Genomic DNA, 20,464 nt, shown 5'->3' with positions numbered 1-20,464 from the left:
AGCTCAGTGGGGTTTGGGGAGCCAAAGACAGCAGAGAAATGGGGTTCAGGAGGGGCTTGAACTGGGAAAAACATCATGGCTTGGCCAGAGCTGCACTTTTGTGAACTTGAGCTGCTCCTCTGAGGGGAAGCAGCTGCCCAGCGAGGTGTCCCGGGGGAATCGGAGCCGCTGATCCCGTGGGATCCTGCAGCACAGGGAAGTTCCCCCTTTCCCTTTGCATTTTTGGCAGGAGTTCTTCCCTGTCCTTTTTCTAGCCCCGAGGGCTGAGCCCTGCAGGGTGCTCAGCTCCAGCGCCCGTCCCGAACTCCACCTCGTTGTTCCCTAGCCCAGGTTTTAAAGAGTGTTTTCTATCCTTTGGCACGAAATTGCTGATTGAAGCCCCTCGCAGGACCAGGCTGGCGCCCCCGGAGCCTGCGGAGCAGGGAGGAGGCTGAGGAACAGCTGCAGGATTCCCAGTCCTGCAGGAAAACGGGAATCACAGCTGGCAAACCAATCACACAAATTATCTGCAGCGGGAGGAAGGGGAGAGGGGGGGCTGCAAGCGAAACTGGAACGGGAGTTTGTCTCGTTATGATTATTCCACAGGTATTTAAAGATAGGAAAGGCGCGCTGCTGGGAGCGGGGCGGTGCGTTTCGGTCCGCTGCTGTTTGCAGAGCGTGTGTGAGTGGCGGCGGTGGCAGTTCTGCCAGCCAGGCGTCCGTAACCAAGCAGAGACAGCGAATAAAGCCCCCAACCTCCGAGCGTGCGCCCCGCGGTCGCTGCTTTCCGCGCGAAGCCGGGGCTGAACACGGGCGTGCCGTGGGTCGGGCCGGAAGGGAATTGAAGGATGGTCTCGCGTGCCCCGTGCCAGGGGCAGGGACGCCGTGCAGCGCGCCCCAGGCCGCTCCCAGCCCCGTCCAGCCGGGCCTCGGGCACTGCCCGCGACGGGGCAGCCGCGCCCGCCCTGGGGCTGCCGTTCCGGGCCCGGCTCGGGCCCCGCGGGGCGCTCGGAGCCGCCCGGCCCGGCCCGGCCCGGCTCCGTCCGCGCCCAAGGCCGGGCCCCGAGCGCCGTCCCGCCCGGGCCGCGGCATGACGTCACACTTCCCGGCTATGACGTCACCGCCCCGTTGCCATGCCGCACCCCCCGCCCGCCCTCCCCAGACGAGGCGTGGCTTCCGCCCGACTCGCCAATAGAAGGCGGGGTGGGCGCGGCTGAGGCGGCAGCGTGCGCTCCGATTGGCTGAGCCTCGTGTTTTGGCCGCGGCGGGGAGGGCGGGGCGCCAGGCGGCGCTCGCTGGTTGGTCCGGGGGGCGGTGCCGGGCGGTGCGCGCGGCGCATGCGCCGACCCTCATGTGGAGGGCGGCGGCGGCGGCGCGCGCGGGGGGCGGCGTTGTCGGGAGCGCGCACGGTAACGGTGCCCCCCCCACCCCCCCCCCACCCCGCCCCCCCCCGGGCCTTAAAGCGGGGCCCGGGCGGGGGGCACGAGGGTCCGGGGGCCGGCACCGGCACCGGGGTTCTGTTTGGGAGTTCCCACCTGTCCTCTGACCGGGCGAAGCGAGGGGCCCGTCCGTCCCCTCAGCGAGGCGTTCTGGGGGCTCCGTCCCTCCCCTCACCCGGGAAAGGTTGGGGGGCGACCCTTGTGAGGGGAGGGTCTTGAGCGGTGCCGTTCCTCTCCTCACCGGAGCGCTTGGAGCGTTACATCCCTCACGGAGCGGGGTTTGGGGTCCCGTCCCGTCCCTCCCCTCCCCGGTTCGGGTTTGGGTCCCGTCCCGTCCCTCAGCGAGGGTGGGATTCGGGGGTCTCTCCCCTCAGCGAGGGTGGGATTCGGGGGTCTCTCCCCTCAGCGAGGGTGGGATTCGGGGGTCTCTCCCCTCAGCGAGGGCGGGATTTGGGGTCTGTCCCCTCACGGAGGGCGGGATTTGGGGTCTCTCCCCTCACGGAGGGCGGGATTCGGGGGTCTCTCCCCTCAGCGAGGGCGGGATTTGGGGTCTCTCCCCTCAGCGAGGGCGGTCTGGGGGAGGGTCCGGTCCGTCCCCTCCCGGTGGGGGCGGTTTGGGCGTCCCGTCCCTCCCCTCACGTGGGTGTTTGGGGCCGGGCGGTTCCCGCTGTCCCCGCGCCGCCTCACGGGGGTCCCGCACCGGCCCCGCCGATCCGGGCGCCACTAACGGCCCCTCGTCCTTCCCTCCGCCGCCGCAGGGCCGCGATCCCGGAGCCCCGGCGATCCCAGCACCTGGACCTTGTAAGTACAGGGAGATCTTTAGTATGTCTTTTTTTAAAGCCCTTGAGGAACCCCTGAGGGCTCTGAGGCCGCTCTGCTCAGGTTTCTGTTGCAAATCGTGTGTAAGAATTGGGATCAAATTACGTGTAAAAAGTCTATCCAGCGCGTTATTTTTAGGGTGTAGTTCCTTGTTTTCAGGGTTTGGTCGCAGGAAGCTGTGGATTGGGCAGGCCCATGACTGCATTGTGCAATTCCTGATAGTCTTTTCCTCACCCAACACACTCAGTGAGAGCCACTTGTGCTCCTGGAATTATGGAATTCTTGAATCCTGGGATCGTTTGCGTTGGAAGGACCTAAAGCCCATCTAGTCCCATCCCTTCCATCCCTTGCTCCAAACCTTGGACACTTCCAGGGATGGGGCAGCCACAGCTTCTACAGAAAAATGGAATTTAAGATATGACATTGGCGAAGCTGCAGGGTGATACCAGTGCAGTGATCCCAAAGGTAAAACAATAATAACTGTAGCAATATGTATGTTTGATTAAATCCTGTATTTCCTTCAAAAAACAAAGACCACGATGGACAAAGGTGGGTGACTCCTTTATTCCCTTTTTTTCCCCCTCAGAACACCTTGGCATTGCCCTCAGCCATGACTGACCAAGAGTTAGTTCTCTGCAAGTGGAAGAGGCGTTTGTGGCCAGCCAAGGTGAGGAGGAATGAGGAAATGTTTGTGGGGGTTGCTTGGAGCAGGACAGGAAAGAAGGGAGAGGTCCCAGCAAACGTGTCTGAGCTGTGGAGATGCCAACAGGAAAAATGGAGAGGGCCTGGAGCAATGGGACGGGAGGGAATAACTGCCAGAGGGTAGGGTTGGATGGGGCATTGGGAAAAAATTCCTCCCTGTGAGGGTGGGGAGGCCCTGGCATGGATCTCCAGAGAAGCTGAGGCTGCCCCGTCCCTGGAAGTGCCCAAGGCCAGGCTGGACAGGGCTTGGGGCAGGACTGGGATGAGATGGGATTTAAGGTCCCTTCCCACCCAGTCCATCCTGGGATTTTGTCGCTCCACGATCCTAAGGCTGCTGCCAGGCACTGTCAAGCTGCTCTTAGATAAACGTTTTGCTGTTGGTCAGGATTTTAAATGAAGATTTCTCACTTTTAATGTAGGTTTTGTGCAAACCTGGAGTTGCTGGGAGCAATCCTGTTGCCGCCACAAAAAAGATGGGATTTAAAGCTGAAATCCTTGGCTTGGAGAAGCAGTTGAGTATCCTTGTTCCTATCACACGTTTTCATTCTGAGGGGTTAAAAAATAAGGGGAAGAAAGGAATCCTTTTATCTGAAGGTGCCTGTGAGATGGGATCCTGGATTTGCAGAAGGTTTAGGTGTTTAACCCTAGCAAGGACAGGTTGGGGGAGGGAATGTTTGGGGTTTTTGCTGTCTGAGTGCAGTTTTGTGGCGCTGGGAGTGTTCTGCTGCAGGTTACAGTCACCTTTTTGTGTTCCAGAGTCAGTGTGAGCTCTGCAAACGTGGTTCCCCTGACAGAGGAGCAGATCAAGGCCATCGCCTCCACCCTGGGTGAGGAGGGAGGGGCCCAAATGTGCTGCTTTGTGTCTTCTTTGGGTATAAAATCCCCGCAGAAACTCAGCCTGGGGGGATAAAACTTCTGTATTCCACTTATTTTCTTTTCCCCTTTTCCATGAAGTTGCAAAATAGGTTAAAAATCGTCATTTTCCTCTTCCCTGGGGTGGTTTGTTGGAGGGATGGTGAAGAAATGTGAGTTTCTCTCAAAATGAGGCACTTCCAGTTTGATCTTTGTGTGTCTCCATCCTTTGCCTTGGGAATTGTGGATGATTTAAGTAGTAAAAAACGCACCTTAAAAGAAACACTACAAGTAACATTTATTATTTCTTTAATAATATGTTTTGTTTATGATAGAATAATGAGGATAATTTCATTTATTGACTATTTTTCCTCATCAGAGCAAAAGAAAAGCATGAGTGAGGCCGTGGAGGAGCTGCAGTATCGCTGTTCCCTTAAAATTGCCCTGGATATTCTCCATCAGACTGACTCCTGCAGTGAAATGCCACCTGCAGAAGGACCAAATCCCGAATTTTCCCGGGAGAAATCTGCCCCACCCACCCCCTCCCACGGCTTCTTGTTGCGCTCTCGCTCTAAAAAGTCGGAACCTGAGGCTGCCAAGAGGAAAAGAAAACCCCAGAATAACTGTGGGCTCAAGGATGATCCCAAGGCGCACGGCCAGGGACGCTCTGTGGCTCCAGGGGGGAGTGGAAAAGCACCTGGAAGTGGCAGAAACCTTTCCAGAGCACCTGGAAGAGGAGCAAGCCCTGCCAGAACACGTGGGGGTGGAACAAACCGTGCCAGGTGCCGTGCCAGGGACCAGAGCGTGGCACCAGCCCCTGACAGTCACAACTGCAAAAAAACAGAACCAAAATCATCACCCAGGCAGAGGAAAATCCAGCCCAAAATGGGGAATGGGGTCTCCTGTAAGCCAGAGGCTGGAAGAAGTCAGCAAGGAAGGAAAAGAAGATGTAGGGATGATTCCCCCCGGGATCAAGCACAGGTTTCTCCTGAGGAGGGGTCTCCCTCTGTCCCCTCTAAATTTGGCGCCGTGGAACCTTCTAGAAAGACAGGAGCTCAGCCTGAGAGAGCGTTCCTGGATTCCTCCTGTGAAACTGCCTCAGATGAGTTGGAGAAAAGCATCAGCAGTGAGAGCGAGAGCCTGGCAAAGCAGCTGGATGGGAGGAGAGAGGCAGAGGGTGGAAAACACCTGGGTGGGGCAGGTGTGGCCTCAGGCATGGACAGGAAATGCAGGAACCACCCTGGATCCTCACCTGGGCCTTCTGGTGCCTTCCCTCAGCCTCAGGAGGAGGAAAACCAGGATCCCTCACACCTGGCTGGGAATAAAGCCCCTGACTCCGAGGAAAATGAAGGTGGGCAAATCCCTTGGGGAAGGGAAACCTTCATCCCATGTGGGTGGTGAGCACTGTTGCTCACCTTGGAATGTAGCTTTGCTTTTGGGGAAGGGGCTCTGGAATTGCTGATTTAATTCCTTTTGGTTTCCTTTCCTGGGAAGCAGAAATGCTGATCCCTTCAGTGCTGGGGAGGGCTTGGGTGGTGTTTGGGTTGTCTGGAGTTGCTTGGGGTTTTCCATGGAAAGCTGTTTTTTGTTGTTTTTTTTTAGCTCAAACTTGTTTTCCCTTTCTGCTCTCTGATAACTTGAGATTAAATGTTTTTGAATGAGCAGGTGCAGGGTCCTGAAACCAGCCCCATTCCCTCCTCTTTCCCTCTTTTATCCACATGAACAGGGAATTACAGTTCCCTAATGAGGAGTGTGCAGGTGTGTCAGGTCCCCTCTGGGTCACACTCAGGTGTGTCTCACCTGCTCTGAAGCTGATCCTGTCCTAATCCCTGGATCCTGGTACTGTTGGCAGGGCTGGAACCCTCTGGGATGTCTTCTAGGAGAATTTCCTCGGAGAGCCTCCCTCCACTCTCACCTCTGACAGATGAAGAGGAGGAAAATTTGCCAAGCGTTCTGTCCTATCGAGGTGAGACATCAGCAGGGCTGAGGCTCTTCCCCCTCTGGGAGCTTCAGATTGCCTGCAGTCCCTGGGGATTCCAGGAGGGAATCCAGCTGTGTTCAGTCTTGGGATAAAATGCATTTCCTGGGTCCATCGGGCATTTTGCTGCAGAATGAAATGAAAATCCCTGAAACTGGGCAAGGGCCTGGGATTGAAGTTGCTGGGTTTCAGTTCAGGACTCCCTGTGCTGCTTTTTGGGGTCACTGTAAAAGCACTGAAGAGAAACTCGTGGAGTTTCTCCTGGAGGAGAAGAGAGGGGCAGATTATGTCTTGTTTTCTTGTTTTTAAGGAAATTTTCCCTTCTTTTTCATGCCAGAACCCAAATTCTTCGAGGAAGGGATGTTGGTGTGGTGCAAGCTGCGGCGGTATCCGTACTGGCCAGCTGTGGTAAGAGCGGCTCCTGCCTCCTCGTATCCTGCTGATAAGGAGCAATTCCCAGTTCTGGAGTGACTTTTGCCCTTCCTGGAAGTGTTGAAGACCTTCCAATAGAAGCATTTCAAAACTGATAGAAGTAAATTTGTGCTGAAAGCACTCAAAATGTGGTCAATTCACACCTGATAGTACAGAGCACAGGGTTATCCCAGTTCTTTTGTCATGGAACAGGGTTTTGTTCCCAATTTGCAAACGAAAGGGGAGACCCTTTGTGCACTGAAATGTTCCCTTGGGGGAGCTGGTTGCTGCTTCTGCTTGAGTTTTTAATATTTGTGTAATAAAGGAAAGTTACAGCAATAGGAAAAATTTAAGTGTGGGTTGTAGTGGGTGATGTCCACAGAAAAATATCCCTGCTTTATCAGGATTAGGATTTTTGAGGCTTTATCCTCTCCCCAGGTGAAAACAGTGAAGAGGAAGCACCGGAGGGCCTGTGTGCTCTTCATTGATGGCACCACAAATGAGAAGAAAAAAGGGTAAATGTGGATTTCCGTCCCATCCTGAATTTCCAGTCTCTGTTATTCCATGTGCTGTGCCCTTTTCCTGGTGCAGGGTGAGGGTGGTCCTCTCCAGGTCGATCTGGGAGGGAGGGGCTGGGGCAAGTGAGGGTTGCAAGTGCTTTGTCATGCTGCAGGTTGAGGCAGCTCCCTGTCTCCTGGAAGAGCTGAGGAATCGAAAACAAAACAAAACAAAAAAAATTCCCTGGAATGCAGCCAGTGTTTTCCTTGTGCTGCTCAAACTTTCTGGAAATACTGGGCTGCCTTTAACTTTTCTCTAAACCAGGTATTTCTCATTTGTTAGAAGATTTCATACTTTTAACTTGCTCTGGAAGCAAAAACCATTAAAATTTGTGCTCCTTAATACCTTGGGAAATGGGATTTTCAGGGAGAAGCAGAACTGCAGTAAATAAACAGGGAAGTGGGGCAGCTGAGTTGCGCCTCTGACTGTGTTTCTTTAAAAGTTTCTCAGTGTCTCTGAAGAGCCTGAAGCACTTTGACTGTGAGGAGAAGCAGGAGCTCATCGTGAGTATCCCAGAGACGTGGAACTGCAGGGCTTGGGCAGATACAGTGGGAAATTCAGGATGTAAATGGCCGGGGGGAAAATGTGGGGCTCAAAGCCACTTTCATCCCTGTGACAGCTCTGGCAGGAGCTGTTTACTGTGAGGAAAAAAATTGTCATGGACCATTCCTGTCCCCTGCTTGGCGTCCTGGGCCGAAACTCTTTGAGAGCTGCTGGATTTGGGACAGAAAATCCTCCTTGTTTTGCAGGAACGGGCCAAGGAGAACTATTCCAGGGAAATCGAGTGGTGCCTCCAGCTGATCCTGGACTATCGGATCCGAGTGGGTAAGGAGGGGCAGGAGACCATGGAACCACCAAGTCCCAGGATGGTTTGGGTGGGAGGGGCCCTTAAAGCCCATGCAGTCCCCCCTGCCATGGGCAGGGACACCTTCCACTGTCCCAGGGTGCTCTGAGCCCCGTCCAGCCTGGCCTTGGACACTGCCAGCTTCTCTGGGATCTCATCCTGCGATCCAGCAGGGAAAGGGAGCCCCAGGCTCCGATTCCGGGGTGAATGGAACTGATCGCTGCCCCTGTTTTGGGTTTTTAGGCTGTCATTCTTTCACCGGGTCCTTCCTGGAGTATTTTGCTGCTGATATCAGTAAGTGAACCCATCCCTTTGGGAATTCTCTCGGCTGGGTAAAAACTCCTCTCAGCAATAAAATTCCTTGTTTTCTATTGATATGGCTATGAAAACTCTCTGTACGTTTAAATATAAATTCTTGTGGTTTCTCTTTCAGGCTACCCAGTGAGGAAGGAGGGATACCAGAGTGTGGTGCAGATGGCATTCCCAAACACAGAGGAGGAAGGTGCTGGGCAGTCTTCCTCAGACACCTCCCCCCAGAAACCCCCGAGGAGGCTCCTTCCTGACAGGACCAGAGCTGCCAGGGACAGGGAGAACAAGAAGCTGGTGGAGTTCATAGTGAAGACCAAAGGGGCTGAAGAGCATCTCCTGGGCATCTTGAAAAGTAGGAAACAATCCCGCTGGCTGAAGAAATTCCTGAATTCCAGCCGCTACATGACCTGTGTGGAGACTTATTTGGAGGATGAGGAGCAGCTGGACCTGGTGGTTGGGTACCTGAAGGAGGTGTACAGGGAGATGGACACCAAGAACCTGCACCAGATCCTGGGGGATGGCATCAGATTCATCTTGGATGTGCTTTTACCTGAGGTGAGGGAGCATGGAATGGGGAAAAATGAACTGTGGAGTCATAAATGACACTAATTCCCATTATTTGTTCCTTTGCTGTGACGTGGTTCCTATGGAATGACGTGGGGAGAGTTCCCAGAACTGAGCCAGGCAGGAATATTCACCCCTGCCTACAGCCTGAGTCACTCAAGTGCTGATTTTTAAGCACAGAAAGGAGAAGCTTCAGGTAGATCGTTGTTTTAAAAGCAGACTGATAGTTCTGATGTATTGTAATTAACTCTGAAATGCTTCAAAGCTTTGTTTTGGGGGTTTTGTTTTTATTTGGCAACTTCTCAGGGTTTTCTTGGTCCTTTGTGTGTGTCGAGGTTGGGGGTGGTGTGTTGGCTGTTCTTAGGGTTGTTGTGGATACCTTGTATTCTTCCCAGGAATTTTCCCAGGAGAACATTAACTCGTGTAGAAACAAAATTACTGTGAAGAATATTTTAATCTGAGGATAAAAATAGCCCCCTGGGGCCGATACAGAACAATTTCATATTTTTTATTTAAGAATTTCAGGCACTCAATGACGGGTTTCATCCAAGTTTTCGAAGTAATTTTGGAACCCTTTTCTCATAATGTGCTCAGCTGAGGCAGTTTCAAGTCCCTGGCTGTAGTTTTGTTTTGCTTATTGATTATTATTATTAATTATTGAATGCTTTTCTAGGCCATCATCTGTGCCATTGCTGCCGTGGATGACATTGATTACGAGAAGGCAGAAGAGAAGTACATTAAAGGACCACCTGTGAGCAAAAGGTAGATTTGTTTTCAGGATTTTCCAAGGGTTTTTACTCCTTTATTGCTGGATACAGAAAAGGTTTCAGGTGAGAGCAGGAGAGCTCAGTGTCCTCTTCCTTTGAGGGACAAAACGTGGAAAATGTCCCAGCTTAGCTACTCCTACACTGCAAATTTAATTTGTCCTGGTGGTGTAATGTGGACAATAATATCCTGTTTTAACTTAAAACCTTCTATATTTTTCTTTCCAGAGAGAGAGAGTTGTTTGATGAGCAAGTCCTGGGAAGCAAAAAACTCAAGATGGAGCCAGAGCTGGCGGAGAGCTGAGGAGTGGCCGGGGCTGTCCTGGGGCCAGGTGTAGATAACCAGTGGTGATTTGTATAAAACGTGGCATTCTTTGTAAAGTCTGTGTGCATCTTCCCACGTGCTCTGCTCCCAGCCCCAGCTGGCTCGCAGCCCTTGCTGCTTCCCGTGGCCTCGCTGTGTTCAGGATCCGCCGGATCCTCGTCCATCAGTGCCCTCCTGGGGGCTGCCAGAGACCCCCAGTGCTGGGCAGAGCTTCTGCTGCTCCACCAACTTCCACGTGGATTCTTTCAGCCAAACACCCAACTTGGGAAGGGATCTTGTCCTGCTTTGTGGCCAGTGGTGCCTGGTGGCCTCCTTGCTCCTGATAAAACCAGGGTGTTCCTGGCAGGGAAGGCTCCTGGGGGTTTCCCCTTCCTGCCTCGTGGATCCCCGAGGGTGGGAAATCAGATTGGTGCCCAGAGCTGCCACCTGGATCACAAAGATTTGGGTTCTTTCCATGGAGAAGGAATCCAGGTTTGCTTAAATAAAAACATTCCCTTTTCCTCTAACTGAACCAGTGGAATGCTGGTTTATTGCCTCTTCTGAGGCTGTAAGTTTTGGGAGGCTTTTAATTGTCTTTTTCTCATCTAAATTCCCAGTTTAATCCTGCCCAGCTCTCTGCTCACCTTTGCTGGAGCTGTGGTACATGGGAGCAGTGTCACCAAAAACTAATTAATGATTAATAATGATAAATGATACATAAAACCCCCTGATTAGGGTTTCTCTCTGATAATGAAATGTGATCTCCTTGCTTGTCCAGTAAAACCCAAGATGATTTGAGATGAAGAAGTTGAAATTGGGATCCAGATGTCTATCCTGGCTTTAGTAATTATCTGAATATATTTTAATTACACTTTAATTGCTCTGTGCTCTCTAATGAGTTTTTCAATGGAATCCTTATTCCTGTTATCTCAAGTACCTCAATTATAGGGACAGGCCAGGAGTGAGGGTTTTATTAAAACCTGTGAGGAGGGATAATGAATTTTGTGGGATAGGATAAAAAATTAATGATGGAGTTAACTCAGAGCTGTGAGTGGCACTTTCCCTTTGGAGAGGAGAGGCTGGGGAGGGACTGCCTGCCCCTCATCCCAGTGCTCTGGGGTAATCTGGAGATGGGGATCAACTTCCCCCTCCTTTACGTGAACCCTGTGTTCCCTTCTCCATCAAAACTCCTCGAGTGCTCTTCGGATCCTGCTCCAGACCGTGCACAGAAGCAGAACCTCCTCACCTCGCCTTCCCTGCAGCTGTGGCATCTGGAATGGTTTGGGGTGGAAGGGACCTGAAAGCCCAGCCAAGGGCAGGGACACCTCCCGCTGTCCCTGGGTGCTCCAAGCCCCTCCAGCCTGGCCTGGGGCACTTCCAGGGCTAATCCTGACCTTGTCCCAGCCCCTTCCAGTGCTGCCCCACCGCTCACTCTGGTACTGGGCACCAGGCTCGGCCATGTACAGATCACGTGCACTCAATAAAGTGGGATGAAGTGAATCATCAACATTTGCTGCTTTTGTTTAATTATTTTAATCTGTGGTGGCTGGTGCTTCCACCCCAGTTTTACAGCAGGTGAAGATAGTTCCTGTACCTCAGATAAAGCTGTAAGATCCTGTCTGTCTCGCTCTCACATTATTAATCAGCGGGAAATGAACTCGCTGGGTTTTGTTCTTGTGCTTTAGTTGAAATGGGCTGGCACACACCACCTCTGCTTGTGATTAATTAATCCATGTTCCTTCAGCTGCCTCCTCAATGCTCAGTGTAAGATCATTAACTCATATTAGTAATTCATATTTATTTAATATATTAAATAATATTTATCATTAATCCAGTGTTACAGGCCACAGTTCTCCACCCCTCCCTGTTGTGTGCGTGTGTTTCCAGGATATTAAAACGATCAAGTGCAGAGTTTGGGGAGCGGATAAGCAGTTCCGAAGCCTCGGGGAGTGTTTTGGGGAGAAAACGGCGCTTTTGCAACCGGGGTCCCGGCGGGAAAAGGAAGCGCTGCCGAAACCCGGGATCGAACCAGGGACCTTTAGATCTTCAGTCTAACGCTCTCCCAACTGAGCTATTTCGGCTGCACGGCCGCGCTCCGCCCCCCCGCCCGACACCGCCGGTGGCACCGCGCAGGGCGGGGGGACACGGGGGGACACGGGACAGGCGGGTGTGGGACACGGGGGGACACGGGGGGACACGGGACAGGCGGGGACACGGGGGGGACACGGGGGGACACGGGACAGGCGGGGACACGGGGGGGACACGGGGGGACACGGGACAGGCGGGTGTGGGACACGGGGGGGACACGGGGGGACACGGGACAGGCGGGTGTGGGACACGGGGGGGACACGGGGGGACACGGGACAGGCGGGTGTGGGACACGGGGGGACACGGGGGGACACGGGACAGGCGGGGACACGGGGGGACAAAGGGGGGACACGGGACAGGCGGGTGTGGGACACGGGGGGACACGGGGGGACACGGGGGGACACGGGACAGGCGGGATGAAGGACACGGGACACGTGGGGACACGGGGGTGGGGCGCGGGACACGGGACAGGCTGGGACACGGGACAGGCGGGTGTGGGACACGGGGGGACACGGGGGGACACGGGACAGGCGGGTGTGGGACACGGGGTGGCACGGGACACGCGGGGACACGGGACGGGATGTGGGACGGGATGTGGGACACGGGACAGGCGGGGACACGGGGGGGACACGGGGGAACATGGGACAGGCGGGTGTGGCATGGGACGGGGGAACACGGCACAGGCGGGTGTGGGACACGGGACACGTGGGGACACGGGGGTGGGGCGCGGGACACGGGACAGGCGGGTGTGGGACACGGGGTGGCACGGGACACGCGGGGACACGGGACGGGATGAGGGACGCAGGACAGGCGGGGCACGGGGGCGGGATGAGGGACACGGGACACGCGGGAACGGGAGCGGGATGAGGGACCGGGACAGGCAGGACACGGCTCGGGCGGTAGGCGGCGGCAGCGCGGTCTCTGTGGCGCAATCGGTTAGCGCGTTCGGCTGTTAACCGAAAGGTTGGTGGTTCGAGCCCACCCAGGGACGGCCGCTTCTCGTTTTCCTGCGCCACCGCAGCCCCAGAACGGGCCCTTCCCGCCGGGGCTCGCTGTGGGATCCTTTTGGGATCGCTTTTGGATCCATCTGGGATCGCTTTGGGATCCTTTTTGCATCCTTTTGGGATCGCTTTGGGATCGCTTTGCCGCGGGCCGCGGCGGAGCCGGACGGTGCCTCCGGAACCCCTCGCCCGGGACGCGTTTCCCGCCGGAGCGCTGAGGCGGTGCCGCGCCGGGCCCTTTAGCGGGTGCACCGCGCACAGAGGTTGCCTGAAGGGCTGCGGAGAGATGGCGGCGCTGGGCCGTGAGCGGGACGGGAGCGGGAGCGGGAGCGGGGACGGGAGCGGGACGGGACGGGAGCGCAGCGGGACGGGAGCGGGGGCGGGAACGGGAGCGGGACGGGAGCGGGAACGGGAACGGGAGCGGGACGGGACGGGAGCGGGACGGGAACGGGACGGGGCCGGGGCCGGGAGCGGGGATGGGGACAGGGACCGGCTGGGGCACCGAGACAAGCCCTGGGCCCCCCGCCGAGGGAGTGAGCGGGGGGAGCTCTGCGGGGACCCCAGGCCGTTCCCGGCCCACAGCCGCGCTGAGCTCTCCCGTCCTCTCTTGCAGGTCTCCGGCTCCCCGCGCACGGCGTGCTGGGCTGGCGGTGAGCGCCGGGCCGGGGCCGGCGGGGCGGGGGCACCGGGGGGCCGGGACGGTGACAGCGCTGACCCCGGGGCTGGGGGCGATGGGGTCGGGGGACCCCAGAGCCGCGGCCGAACGGCTCCCGGGCTTTGGGGGGCACTGGGGGGCTCCTTCCCCGCTGGGGTCTGTGGAGCCCCGGCTCCCGCGAGGGCTCTGGTGCGTGGCGGGGGCTCTGTCACCCTGTGACCCTGTCACCCTGTCACCCTGTGACTCTGTCACCCTGTGACCCTGTCACCCTGTCACCCTGTGACTCTGTCACCCTGTCACCCTGTCACCCTGTCACCCTGTCACCCTGTGACCCTGTCACCCTGTCACCCTGTCACCCTGTCACCCTGTGACCCTGTGACCCTGTGACCCTGTGACTCTGTCACCCTGTCACCCTGTCACCCTGTCACCCTGTGACCCTGTCACCCTGTCACCCTGTCACCCTGTCACCCTGTGACCCTGTGACCCTGTCACCCTGTCACCCTGTGACCCTGTGCGGGCCCTTTCTGTCCCCAGGCCCGGCTCTGCGAGTGCCGTTCACGCTCAGCTGCTCCATCAGACGCCGGTGGCCGATGGCACTGACAGGTGACAGCTCCTGCCCCGGGCACAGGGAACAGCCAGTCCCGGGCGGGGGTCCCGGGGACACCTCCTGGGAGGCGTCTCCTCCCTTCCGTGCTAAAATCCGGGGAGTTCTGGCGGCTCTGGGAGCCCCGGGCAGAGGCAGCCAGGGGCTCTCTGTGCTTGGGGTATGGCTGAGGGCTCTGCCCGAGCACCAAACCCACAGGTCCCACACCGAGGAGAATGCTCTGCTACAAACACAGGGGTGGCACTGTCATTCCTCGGGGGGTCACAGCCCCTTGGAGGGCTAAATGCTGATTCTGCAGGGAAGTAACTGGAGGGTGATGGCTCCTTTCAGCTCTGTCCAGGTCCAGAAGAGCTCCGCTGTTGTCCCGAGGAAATCCTACGTCCCCAGCAGCCGCGGCGAGTACGTCATCGCCAAGCTCGATGACCTGGTGAACTGGGCACGGCGGGTGAGTCCCGAGCCACCCTGGCACCGAGGGACAGAGGGTGACACGTCGGAGGCACCTCCTGCTCAGGACAAAAATAGGCTCAGAGCTCCCGTGGCCGAGTTCTGTGGCCAGAGGGTGACACTGGGCTCCGGTGACAGTGTGGGACACCGTGAATGCGCTGAGGGTGTGGGGGGATCTGGAACTGCCCTTGGTCACCAGGAAAAGGCACCTCTGGAGCTGTCCTTGCCCTGAGCAGCTGCTCTGCCTGTGGGGAAGGGTGACACAAGTGACAGTGCCCTGGGTCTGCTGTGCTCTGCCTCAGCTGGGCTGGTCCTTCTCCGGCCACCGCTGTCCCCATGGGGCCCTGAGCTGTCCCCTCTCCGCTGTCCCTGGGTGGCTCTGAGTGGCTTTGGCGGTGTCAGGGAGCTGCTCTGGACGCGCTCAGGCTGCACACGGAGCTCTCCCTGTGCCCGTTGCCCTGGAGCCGCGTGTTTGGCTCCCACACCTGGAGCTCTGCCGTTCTGCGTCACCCGCGCTGTCCCCACAGAGCTCCCTGTGGCCCATGACCTTCGGGCTGGCCTGCTGTGCCGTGGAGATGATGCACATGGCAGCCCCTCGCTACGACATGGATCGCTTCGGGGTCGTGTTCCGGGCCAGCCCCCGCCAGGCCGACGTCATGATCGTGGCAGGGACCCTGACCAACAAAATGGCCCCGGCGCTGCGCAAGGTACGGGCAGCACGGGGAGCTCGGCACGGCGTGGGGAGCTGGGAATCACCCCAAACATCCCTGTTTGCAGGTCTATGACCAGATGCCAGAGCCTCGCTACGTGGTGTCCATGGGGAGGTGAGTGCCGGGACGGCCTCGGTGCCCTGGGGGGAATTCTTGGCTTGCTTGTGTTTCCAAGCTGTTCAAGAAGCCTTGTAGAGCAGAGCAGAAAGGCTCCTTCTGGGCATGGTGTGTGTGAATCCTCCCAGGGATGGATTCAGGGGCTTTGCAGCTGCCAAACTTGTGTGTATCCAGAACCCCAGAGTTTGCTTTTGGCTTTCAAAATGCCTCTGCTGTGCTGGAATCTGCTCCATGGGGAACTCGGTTGGACTCCATGCTCTCGAGGTCTTCCCCACCCTCAGGGATTCCATGATGCTCACAACTGTCTTGATCCCACACCAGGGCTGAGGGTGGCCGGTCCAGGCTGGAACAGGACAAATTCTGGGAAAGCTCTGAGGCAAAATAGAAGGGTTTGTAGCAGAGAGGGAGGGCCGTGGAATGGGCTTTGTGAGGGTGATGGGAACAGTTCAGCTGGGTTGGATTCATCTGAAAACCTCCCAGGCAGGGCTCGTGATGGGGCGGTGTCACCTGTGGAGCTGGTGGCTCCGAGCCTGGCAGTGCCCACCTGCCCAGGGCCACCTTCCCTTGGCCTCCTGCTGCCCTTCCTGGGCTGACGCTGTCCCTGTCCCTGTCCTGCAGCTGTGCCAACGGTGGGGGCTACTACCACTACTCCTACTCCGTGGTGAGGGGCTGCGACCGCATCGTGCCCGTGGACATTTATGTGCCAGGTACAAGGGGCAGCTCCACCTGGGAGCAGGGCAGGGAGAGGGGCATTCTCTGCATTCAGGTTTGAAAGGTTTTCCTGTTTCGGTGGTGGGGAAGCTGCAGCAGCTCCAGGGAATGGGGGGAGGGTTGTGATGGTGGTGGCACCGTCAGTGGGGTGGGAGGGGGCTTTGGATACACTTTGAAATCAAATAATTGCTATGTTTGATAAAGATCTTCTTGATAAACAGCATCACTTTAGTTTCTTTACGCTCCTGCCTGTGCCAGCCACAAAGCCAGAGGGGAGTCAGCTTTGGGATAAGTCCTGGGGTTGGCACCTGTGCTGCTGGCTCCAGCCCCGTGCAGGTACCTGCCCTGTGACCTTCCCCCTTCCCTCCCTTCTTCCCTTTCTCCCTCTCAGGTTGCCCACCCACAGCTGAGGCTCTGCTGTACGGGATCCTGCAGCTGCAGAGGAAAATCAAGCGTGAGAGGAGGATGCAGATCTGGTACAGGAAATAGCCTTTATTTATGTCCCCACTCACTGCCCCGGGCACTGCTCACATTTACGCACAAATCCGGCTCCTCACGCGCCTTCCAATAAAACTCTACCTGGTCCAGGTGCTTTTCTGTCTTTAATAAACCCCTCTGATCTGAGGGGTTGAAAATCTGGCCTGAAGAGCAGGAGCTGAGTTTGATAACACTCCTGAGTTGGCTTCTGGTCTGAACAATCTCAGGGAAGGTGATGTCTATCGTGACATAAAGGCTTTGCCAGAATTTTTTTGTGTTTTGTTGGGAAGTGTTGAGACCAACACATGTCCGGGTGATCCCTGAGCCCTCCCTGAGCTCGTCCCTTACTCACCACCTGCTCCTTGTTGATAATTCCTACACAGGATCTAATAAATCCATAATATTTGTGTGCAAAGGGGCCAGAAATGAATTCTGATTCTGTAACAAGTCAAATACTGATGCTTAAAATCAGAATGTGATTAATAAACCTGAATGTAGAGCTCCCAAGCAGGGCGGGAATAAAGCAGCCTGTCCTGGCTGCATCCCAGGAGCCTGGGATGAGGAATGGTTGTGCCCGAGGGACAAACACACTTTGGAAAGACAAATAAATCGCTCGGGAACAGCGGTTTGGGTATTTCATTCCTTTTAATGGACTTTATCCCTTCTGGGGAGAGAGGAAACATCATTTATTGAGCTGTGAGGGGGTGTTGGGGTCAGGATTTGCTGCCGAGGGCTTTGGCCGAAAATGTTGGGAAACCTCCCTGGGGAGTTGCTTCAGGAGAAGTTGAAATGCCTCAAAATGCCCAAAATGCCTCAGATTGCCCCATTTCTCCCACCTGGATTGGCTTATTTGACTCTTGTGGGAAGCCACCCTGTGATTTCTCAAAATGATGCAGTTTTTAGAGGAAATGGCTGGTTCTGGAACCAAAGGCTCCGAACCACGCTCTGAAATTACAGCTTAATTGAGAATTTGAAGTCTTGAGGGGACAGAGCAGGGTGAGATCTTCCACAGAGCCCACAAGACCCCTCCAGGGCAGGGGGATCCTGGGGCTGGGGGTTTCCTGTCCTTTTGTCCCCTAGAATCCATCCCAAGCCTCCACCCATCTCTGAGGGGCTTTAAAGGAGATCAGAGCTTTTCTCCTCCTCATCAGCTCCTGCTCCCCGGGCGGGCCCCTCAGTGTTTGAGGACGGTGGGGGTGATCATCCTGGGGTGGGAGTAGTAGCGGCACTCGGGGGGCGGCTGCAGCTCCATCACCCTCGTGCTGATGTTCTCCCGCCTGAAGCCCGCCTGCAGCAGCGGCCCCACCTGGGTCTCCTGCGGGAGAGGAGGGCAGGGAGGAGCAGCCGTGGGCTGGGGTGTCCCATGTGAGAAGGGACACGGGACAGCCGGGGGGAAAAGCCCTCCGAGCTCCCCTTGGGCGTCCCCTGCCCATCCCCAGCACCGCGGATGAGTTCCGCAGCCACGGAACTCTGCCTCACACCGGGCACGGCTTCGGGCAGGGGAGCAGCTCACCTCAAACATCTTCTCGATGTCGCTGTAGCTGGTCTTGAGCAGCTCCCCCCACGAGGTCAGGTTGCAGTAGGTGAGGACCCCTCCGGGCCGCAGCAGGCGGAAGGCGTGGCCCTGCCCCGGGGATCCGGGTCAGCGCCTCCCGCTCGGCCCGGCCCCAGCTGCCCCTCCGAGCCCCAGCTGCCCCTCCGAGCCCCAGCTCCCCCTCCGAGCCCCAGCTGCCCCTCCGAGCCCCAGCTGCCCCTCCGAGCCCCAGCTCCCCCTCTGAGCCACTCCCCGAGGTGGCACCTTGATGAAGTTGAACTGATGCGTGTGCCAGGTGTCCTCCGACAGCGGGTAGGTGTCGTACAGGATCCCTGCCGGGAACACGGGGCTGCCGTTAGCTGGGAGAGACCCTGAGGGGCGCGTGTGTCCCGGGAAAATCCCCCTTCGTGCCCTGGTATCCTTATGTTCCCATTGCAATTTGCCCCCGTGTCTCTGAGCCCTGGAAGGCAGCGATGTGATGGCCCCCAAGACAAGGATCCATTTGCCCAGGACAAGGACCCCAGGGTCACAGCCGTGCCCTGTCCCCAGCCCCACGGCAGGATGCGGGCTCCACCTGCACCCTGGTCAAACTGCTCCCCCTTTCCATGGCTCAGGCATGCCCTGGGCTTTGCTGCACCCCCTCTCTGCAGTGGGGTCCCCTGCCCAGCCCTGCCCATGCTGCTGCTGCTGTCTCACCGCTGAAGTGCCCGTCCGGCAGCGCTGGCACCACGTCCTCCCACAGCCCCTTCAGGGGCACCACCTGCGGGTGGGGGGCAGAGGGGTGAGCCGGGGGGCCGCAGGCACCCCCCAACCCCGGCACAGCCCACCCTGCCCTGACCTTGTGTGGCTGTGCCTCGGCCCACTGCTCCAGGCGCCGGAAAACGCCCTCGTTGCACTCGATGATCCAGTGCTCCTCGATGCCGAGCTCCTGCACCTTGGAGGCGGCGATGGCCATCCCAAAGCCCACCTCGAGCACGCGGCCGCCTGCAGGTGGAACCCAGCTCACAGCTCGGGCTTTTCTCTGCCTCAAACACCCCCAGCCCTGAATTCTGACCCATTCTTTCCCCAGACTGGGCTCTTTGGGTGTGGGTTTGGAGCACGTGGTGCTGCTGGCATTGAGGGGAGAAGTTGGGAGCAGCCCCGTGTCCCTGTCACCTGCTGCCCCCACAGTGGCCCTTTGCCCCAAACAAACCCCCCCAGCTGATCCCAGTGAGAACAAACAGCGTCCAACCCTCCCTCTGCCAGGGAAACAGCCCCAAAATCAGCAGGGCCTGGATGGGAGGTGGCTGCATTCCCTCCCCATGTCCCCATCCCCTTTCAAGAATGTGTCACCCTGACACAAGGATGTGAGTGCCACCATGGCCCTGCTGCCCCTGTCCCTGCAAGGGGCCACATGCAGCGGGGGGCACACGCAGTGGGGTCCCCCAGCAGAACACCTCCCCCCACACCAGCTGCTTCTGCGCCCCCAGCACGTCCCGGAGCCCGCGGGGTCCCCGTTACCCTTGGACGCGGCCACGGTGGCCAGCGAGTGCATGTAGGGGGTCTCCCAGCGCTCCATCACCGGCTTGCCCAGGATCTCCAGGTGCGCATCGGGCTCATCGTAGCCCGCCGTGGCTTCCCTCCAGGCCGCCCTGCAGTCCTCGCCCTCGGCGAAGATCGGCCCCGCCGCCGCTCCGGAGCTCATGGCCGCAGGAGGAAAGTCCAGCTGCGCGGGCCGAGCCTGCGGGGGAGGGAAAGAAAGGAAGGAAGGAAGAAAGAAAGGGCCACTGGGCTCTTGGCCGGCTTTAAATAGCCCCGCTGGAAAGTGCTGAGTGTGCACGGCCGGCTGGGGCCCCTCCGGGGACCGGGAGCCCTTATCGGGAACGCGAACTCTTATCGGGAGCGGGGCGGGCCGGGGCAGCCAGGCCTGAGCGGTCACGGGTGGCCCGGGGGTCACCGCGGGTTCGGGGGCTGCGGGGGTGTCCCCGCTGCCGGTGGCACCGGCTGCGCACGGCCGGGGTGGCAGTGAGCGGCACTGCGGAGGGGGGGCCGCGGAGGGGGGGGGGGGTCCCACGCCGTGTCCCTCCGGGGCCGCTCCCCGCGGCACAGCCACGCTCCGGGCCCGGGCCGCTCCCCGCAGCCCGGCCGGGCCGAGCACGGCACCGTGCGCGCCACGGCAGCGCCCGAGGGAGCGTCCCGGGGGGCTGCAGGCGGTGCAGGACGGGCAGCGGGACCCCGGCATGGGCAGCGGGACCCCCCGAGGATGGGCAGTGGGACCCCCGGGATGGGCAATGGGACCCCCGGGATGGGCAGTGGGATCCCCCGAGGATGGGCAGTGGGACCCCGGGATGGGCAGTGGGACCCCGGGATGGGCAATGAGACCCCGGGATGGGCAGTGGGACCCCCGGGATGGGCAGTGGGACCCCGGGATGGGCAATGATACCCCGGGATGGGCAGTGGGATCCCCCGAGGATGGGCAGTGGGACCCCCGGGATGGGCACTGGGACCCCCGGGATGGGCAATGAGACCCCGGGATGGGCAGTGAGACCCCCGGGATGGGCAATGGGACCCCCGGGATGGGCAGTGAGACCCCGGGATGGGCAATGGGACCCCCGGATGGG

At 58.2% G+C, this 20,464-nt stretch overlaps 3 protein-coding genes and 2 non-coding genes across 7 annotated transcripts; 3 read left to right on the top strand and 2 right to left on the bottom strand.

Moving 5' to 3' along the window:
- The first annotated feature begins 1,305 nt into the window (after positions 1 to 1,305).
- Positions 1,306 to 11,030, top strand: PWWP3A (PWWP domain containing 3A, DNA repair factor). 3 transcript variants are annotated; one of them, XM_053999392.1, is made up of 15 exons: positions 1,306 to 1,388; positions 2,177 to 2,219; positions 2,824 to 2,904; positions 3,359 to 3,450; positions 3,696 to 3,766; positions 4,171 to 5,142; positions 5,644 to 5,757; positions 6,107 to 6,177; positions 6,619 to 6,695; positions 7,181 to 7,241; positions 7,488 to 7,563; positions 7,826 to 7,876; positions 8,016 to 8,446; positions 9,129 to 9,217; positions 9,448 to 11,030. In XM_053999392.1, the coding sequence occupies exons 3-15, from the start codon at positions 2,848 to 2,850 to the stop codon at positions 9,521 to 9,523; spliced, it is 2,238 nt and encodes a 745-aa protein (XP_053855367.1). In that variant the 5' UTR covers positions 1,306 to 1,388; positions 2,177 to 2,219; positions 2,824 to 2,847; the 3' UTR covers positions 9,524 to 11,030. The 3 variants fall into 3 exon arrangements, with proteins under 3 accessions (XP_053855367.1, XP_053855366.1, XP_053855368.1); XM_053999391.1 differs by lacking the exon at positions 1,306 to 1,388 and adding an exon at positions 1,425 to 1,602; XM_053999393.1 differs by lacking the exons at positions 1,306 to 1,388; positions 7,826 to 7,876 and adding an exon at positions 1,425 to 1,602.
- Positions 11,031 to 11,531: 501 nt separating this feature from the next.
- Positions 11,532 to 11,604, bottom strand: TRNAF-GAA (transfer RNA phenylalanine (anticodon GAA)). Its single transcript has one exon. It is a non-coding gene; the product is annotated as a tRNA-Phe (tRNA).
- A 924-nt stretch (positions 11,605 to 12,528) lies between these two features.
- TRNAN-GUU (transfer RNA asparagine (anticodon GUU)) lies at positions 12,529 to 12,602 on the top strand. Its single transcript has one exon. It is a non-coding gene; the product is annotated as a tRNA-Asn (tRNA).
- Positions 12,603 to 12,710: 108 nt separating this feature from the next.
- NDUFS7 (NADH:ubiquinone oxidoreductase core subunit S7) lies at positions 12,711 to 16,438 on the top strand. Its single transcript, XM_053999545.1, has 8 exons — positions 12,711 to 12,914; positions 13,226 to 13,262; positions 13,802 to 13,870; positions 14,202 to 14,316; positions 14,843 to 15,022; positions 15,093 to 15,139; positions 15,761 to 15,849; positions 16,245 to 16,438. The coding sequence occupies exons 1-8, from the start codon at positions 12,899 to 12,901 to the stop codon at positions 16,340 to 16,342; spliced, it is 651 nt and encodes a 216-aa protein (XP_053855520.1). The 5' UTR covers positions 12,711 to 12,898; the 3' UTR covers positions 16,343 to 16,438.
- Positions 16,439 to 16,956: 518 nt separating this feature from the next.
- GAMT (guanidinoacetate N-methyltransferase) lies at positions 16,957 to 19,775 on the bottom strand. Its single transcript, XM_053999512.1, has 6 exons — positions 19,365 to 19,775; positions 18,703 to 18,848; positions 18,561 to 18,624; positions 18,129 to 18,196; positions 17,844 to 17,954; positions 16,957 to 17,645 (listed from the first exon to the last, which is right to left on the bottom strand). The coding sequence occupies exons 1-6, from the start codon at positions 19,546 to 19,548 to the stop codon at positions 17,505 to 17,507; spliced, it is 714 nt and encodes a 237-aa protein (XP_053855487.1). The 5' UTR covers positions 19,549 to 19,775; the 3' UTR covers positions 16,957 to 17,504.
- Positions 19,776 to 20,464: the final 689 nt, after the last annotated feature.

Source organism: Vidua macroura, chromosome 26 (genome assembly GCF_024509145.1).
Source record: "Vidua macroura isolate BioBank_ID:100142 chromosome 26, ASM2450914v1, whole genome shotgun sequence".
NCBI classification, from domain to species: domain Eukaryota; kingdom Metazoa; phylum Chordata; class Aves; order Passeriformes; family Viduidae; genus Vidua; species Vidua macroura.
This window is presented reverse-complemented; position numbering and strand designations above follow the sequence as displayed.